General features: G+C 39.2%; 1 protein-coding gene across 1 annotated transcript; it reads right to left on the bottom strand.

The window, feature by feature from the left end:
• Nucleotides 1-2564: 2564 nt before the first annotated feature.
• Nucleotides 2565-5232, bottom strand: RPL34 (ribosomal protein L34). Its single transcript, XM_059924212.1, has 4 exons — nt 5159-5232; nt 4978-5077; nt 4559-4662; nt 2565-2701 (listed from the first exon to the last, which is right to left on the bottom strand). Exons 1-4 carry the CDS (start codon nt 5221-5223, stop codon nt 2617-2619), a joined length of 354 nt encoding a protein of 117 aa, XP_059780195.1. The 5' UTR covers nt 5224-5232; the 3' UTR covers nt 2565-2616.
• Between the last annotated feature and the right edge of the window lie 764 nt (nt 5233-5996).

The following is a 5996-nucleotide window of genomic DNA, read 5'->3' as shown; positions in this document are numbered from 1 at the left end:
CGTGTTCCACAAGAGAAGCCACCGCAATGAGAAGCCCACGCACTGCAATGAAGAGTAGCCCTCGCTCGCCACTAGAGAAAGCCCGCGTGTAGCAACATAGACCCAATGCAGCCAAAAGCAAACCAATAAATAAATAAATTTATTTTTTAAAAAAGAGAAAGACAAAAGACAGCTTGCAGAAGGCAGCCATCTGCAAACCAGGAAGGCTGGGGGGCCCTCACCAAGAACAATCTGCCAACACCTTGATTTTGGACTTCCCAGTCTCCAGAAATGTGAGAAATAAACGTCTGATGTTTAAATCACCCAGTGTATGGTAATTCGTTACAGCAACCTGAGCTAAGACTCTTAGGAAACATCATTGTAACCCCAATAATTAAACTTGACTATTGAAGTACTGTACTTCAGTACCAGCTTACGAATTTAAAAAAAACAATCAGCATAAATGAAATAATCAGCTGTATAGGAATGCTCACAAGTGTTAAAATAGAGAAAAATTGGATATAGCCCAAATGTTCAAAAGAAAGGGACTATTTAAATTATGGCACATAGAGTTGATGACATATGTAGCCGCTAAACTGATTTTTCAAAATATGCTCACAGGGGTTAAGGGGGGGAGGAAGGGTTGAATTTTTACACATATAGTATGCTTACAATTTTTATTTAAAATGTCTACCTTGGCAATTCTCTGGTGGTCCAGTGGTTAGGACGCGGCACTCTCTGCTGGGGCCCCGGGTTCTATCCCTGGTCGGGGAACTAAACTCCCATATGCTGCGCGGCATGGCCAAAAAAAGAATAAATTAATTAAAAAATTAAGTCTTCCTTATGCCTAGAAAACAAAATGGGAGGAAAGACATTAAACTGTTAAAAATGATTATCTGCATACTGAAACTGAAGGTGATTTCATTCTATTTTCCCCTACTTTCCAAATTGTCTGTAAAGTTTTTTTTAAGACAAGTGACATTTCAAATTTAGAAAAGGTTAACCCATCTAACATTATGAAGAATCCTTTTAAAAGTACAAAACTTTAATGCTTTAGCTTTCTCAAATTTCTAAGTTAACCCACTTATTTTCCAGAAACTTGATAGTCCTCAGTTCATCTGTATTCAGTCAAGTTGTTCCACGGAACTTCACGTAGTAGGGAGAGAGGAGTCCTGACAGGCAAGAGCTCATGCTGGGCTGGCAAGTGGAGGCTTTCTCCTCCACAGCTGTTACTAAAATATTCAACTCAAGACTTTCAAAATGTAGATTTAGTCTACAAGCCAATCAAGTAACTGAATTTAAATAAGGCATATTGTTTTTGGGAGTGTAATTTTATAAGTACCAACTTTTAAGTCCTTATATCAAACACAATACTACAGGATCACAAAACATGTCCATGCAGTATACATCAGCCTAGGTCACAGAGAAATGTTTAATCTACCTCCGAATCCAATGCTTTTCAATTGCACCCCCATTAAAAATTTTAATAGTGATTAAACATCACGTAAGATAATTGTATTATCCTGGTTGCTTAACAATTCTTGGGATTTGCAGGTGTTCAGGGAAGCCTGATGGATGTCTTGAGACTGAACTTTGACAAGAAAGGGCTTCAGCTATCATTTCTTGTGCCAAAGTGTTTACTGGGGGTGCCCAGTCATTCAGTCTCAAATCACTAAAGACACCACTTGCAAAAATCCTACCAACACAAATGGCTCTAGGTAACACATACAACCTATGCACCTCAATCCCCTCACTTGTAAAACAGAAATAGGTATGAAAGGGTTGTTGGGAGGTTGTTGCTCGATTAAGATGTTAAGTGCTATGGAGATGCCATTAAGTACCGCCATTAATACATTTTTAACTGCCCTGAGTTCCAAGTGCCACCCAGCCAGTTATGCTGCCTTTCCTCTTCTGCAAAAATGTTAATTAAAAATTTTGTCTACCAAGAACAAGTTAGCTGGCTGTGGTACAATGGTTTTAAGAGGCCAGAAAGATTTCTGCCTTTTTCCTTCGGAAAGGGCACTTTTATTCTAATCAAGGAAACACTCCTCTGCATAAGACATTTAAGTCTCATCCTGCCAGCAACAGTAAATGCCTAAATGGAAGAGGATCAAATTTTATAGAATTCAGATACTCTTTCAGCTTCTAGATTCTTGGCTTGTAAAAACAGCACCTGCTCTCTACTTTCCCTTGAGATGGGAAATAAGCTTGACGTGGCCTGAAGAAATCGTCCTGGAAGACAATTCAGAAGACCTTATGTAGAATACTTGGGAGGGCTGCTCGATACAGTCCAGGCACTGAAAGAAGGAGCTATTATTAAAATCTTTACATACTTTTGCATTATTAAGAGTTAACAGGAACACATAACATAGCTCCTAAGAGAAAATATATTACGGTCCATATTTTAATGTTGTCTAGAGCTACCATCAAAAAATTTTAGCCATCACTGACCTCCAATTACTTTTAGAAAAAGTAATCAACTAAAAATTGTGTGTGTGTGTGTGTGTGTGTGTGTGTGTGTGTGTTGGGGGACCCTCTAGTTACTACAGAAACCAAACGTGTACACTAACAAACCACAACAGAAATAACAGAACAAGGCTTTTTGATTTTTTTATTACTCAAAGAAGCTTCATTTTTTTATTTAGCTTTCTGACTCTGCGCTTGTGCTTTCAACACTTTCACAACGATTTTCTGCTCCTCAATGAGGAAAGCGCGCTTGATCCTAGAAAAGAAAATGTTAGTTTTAAAAAAATCAATTTAACACAAGAAAGTGTCATAAAAGAATCAAGTAAAGCAATCAGGTAAGATACCCAGAAAAGTAAACGAAACCTATACAAGTACAGATTTAAAACTTAAGAGCTGAAAAAATTCTATGGACAGACCCTTTCAGCTTAAGGTGTCCTTCTGGTACCCCTGGTTATCTAATAATCTACCCTCAAAAGCCTGGGATTTCTGACTACTTCAAATGTCCTGCACGTAATCACATTACAGAAATAGAGCTGATGTCACTCTTACCCAGAACAAAGACTACACAGACTCCCTCAGTGTCACAGCAAATGCTATTCTTTAGGCTACCCTATAGATCTATACCCAAATCTCCAGAAGCTAGGGCCTGAGAATTTTATTTTTTAACAAATGTGCTCATGTGGTTATGTTTAGCAAAGTCTGGGAACCAAAGACTGGTAAAAAGCCAAACTCCTCTAGCTTGAAACTCATGACTCATTCATCTCCAACGTTACCTTTCCAATTTCATTTCTCATTCCTTTTATACCCTCAATGTGCCAGATCAAACTATGTTCATTCCCTGCCTGCAATGCCCCCTCGACCTCTTGTCTAAAATTTACCCGTCATTCAGGTTCCACCTCGAATACCACTTCCAGATTCTCAGCTACTTTAAAGTCATTTCTCCTCCAAACTTCAACCATAGTTAAGTTTTCCTATATTTCATGGAAGTTGTATTTAGCTTGTTTTTGTATTAATGTAACATGCCTAACCTCCCCTTACAAATTAACTCCTGAAAGGTAGAATGAACTTGCAAAGTTTGATGTCAGATTTGGTGTAGAGACTTAGCCAGACCACTTTATAGAACAAGCTGAATAAACTGAAGGCAAACCACTCCTCTGAACCAACTTCTTCTCTTATAAAGACCAATCACCTCTCAAATCTTTCCACTTAGGTCTCTGGAGAAAACTTAATGTAGCCAGTAGGGTTAATTAAGAGCAAGAGCCTCAATAAAACCTGGAACGAATCCTCTTACCATCTATGTAACTTTAAGCAACAAGCCTTGGTTTCTCCACCAAAAAATAAATAAATAAAAAATACCTCCCAGATGGACTTTTGGCAGAGCTTATCATAAAAATGCTGAGCAAATATTATCACTATAAACTCCACTGCTTCTATTCCTACCTATGCCACTACTAATCCTCTTGCACATCCACAAGACCCAGTCATCTCCCAATAACCCCATTCACCCCCAATCCAGCCTTTGGTCTTCATGTAGGTGCCATTTCGTCAGCCTTCACAAAGTAGACAAACTGTTCCAAGCACTCATCCTTTGTTGAAAGAATGACTTCACTATCCATCCTGCCGCACATTTAGTCTCTGGCACACCAAAGGTTTCACTGCCCTGCTCAAACCCCATCAATTACCACATTTTAAAGAATCAAGCCAAAAAACCTGTCCTATGAGGCCCTTCACTACCTGCGATGTTTCTACCTTTCCTGTCTATCATCTCCCAAAACATTCTGCTCCAGCCACACTAGAACTACGTACGGCGATTTTGTTCCTACACTTTTAAGACCTTCCACTCTCCATCAACCTGATACTTTCTTACCTGCCTGCCACACCCAACCTTTTAATTTCTACATCTAGCATAAAGATGTCCCAACATCGTAACTGAATAGGAGCTAATATCATTTATTAGTTTGTTCAGCATCGATTATCCCTAGTCAAGGAGGATTCTACTGATACAATATGCAACTTTTGTTATTTTTTCACCAGTCTTCTAATAATGATTAGCATGCAGTGCAACATACACACACACACGTAAGACAGCCCATGTGATTTCATAGTTATTTACCTGTCACGGACACATTTAGCACACATGGAACCACCATAGGCCCGGCTAACATGTTTTTTCGTTTTAGACAACCTCATAAGAACTTTAGGTCTCACAGCACGAACCTGTATAAAGAAAACGCTGAGATTATTGTGATGCTTTAACAGAAACAGAAATTGTCCTAGGTTTTTGACGAGTATTAAGTATAAACATTAATCTAGGTTACAAAGGTAAATGGTACACTGATCTACCTGAAAGGCATTTCACTGTATTTGCCACATAGGCTTTAAAAGAAAGTCTATGTTCTTCACAGATATGCATCATGAAGGCTTAGTAATTCTCAACCCTCCTAGCGGTGACCTCTCCTTCACTCACTCACCAAAGGAATTAATGCTCAAAAGCTCAACCCTTATGTTATTCACAGCAAAAGGATCACTTACTCCTCGAAGTCGGCCTGGGCACACGCCACATGCAGATTTTGGTGCTTTCCCAACTTTCTTGGTATAAAGGTAAACAATTCTATTACCAGGGGTTCGGGACCTAGAAAGTGAGAGAATAGACAATAGCTCAACATTTTGCAGAATAAATGACAATACGTGTATTAATTTTGGAAATACTTACAGCCTGGTTTTGTTAGAGGCTGTATTGTAGGACAGCCTACGACGGTATGTCAAACGCTGAACCATCCTGAATGCCTAAATCAAGATAAAATAAAACTGCATTGTAGAAAAAATTCAAACCTTAAAACAAAACAGCATCACAGAGTTTACACATTACCCATTACGTTCTTACATAGAATATCCTTATCTTAAGGTATCTTATGAAAAGGATTCCATGTTTTAAAACCACAGCTGATGATTTACATGAGGATGAACCGGGGAGACTGAATCAAACCACAAAGAGTAGAATCTCTCAGCCCAGAGCTCAGAGGTGGAGGGAGAAAGAAGATGCTTTAGCTGCCTGGGTTGGCTTAATCAGGGGGCTTCCTGGAGGAGGGGAGCTAAAGCCAGTGATTTAAGCAGGGGAAGGAACAGGGAACATTGATCCTTTATGCCCCCACCGGAAGTCCCTTAGCATCCTCTTGGTCTTTGGGACCTAGGGCTGGACCCAGTGCAGATTGATCCATCCTGAATATGATGGTTATTTAAGATTATTGACCATTTCTCCCCGACCCAGCAAAACAAAGGGGAAAGTGGAAATCCTCTTTTCTCTGAGGTTCTACTGTGCAGTGGCGATTACATTCCCCTAAAATAAACACATTTGTATACCAAAATAAATAAATAAACTACAGCTGACCCTTTGTACCCGCAGGTTCTGCATCCGCAGATTCAACGAACCCCGGATCAAAAATACTCAGGGAAAAAAAACTTCACAAAGTTCTAAAAAGCAAAACTCGAATTTGCTGCGTGCCCACAACTATTTATATATTCATTTACATTGTATTACGTGTTATAAGAAA

Source organism: Balaenoptera ricei, chromosome 5, assembly GCF_028023285.1.
Source record: "Balaenoptera ricei isolate mBalRic1 chromosome 5, mBalRic1.hap2, whole genome shotgun sequence".
Classification (NCBI taxonomy): Eukaryota; Metazoa; Chordata; class Mammalia; order Artiodactyla; family Balaenopteridae; genus Balaenoptera; species Balaenoptera ricei.
The sequence above is the reverse complement of the archived record's forward strand: the minus strand, read 5'-3'. Positions and strand labels throughout refer to the sequence as shown.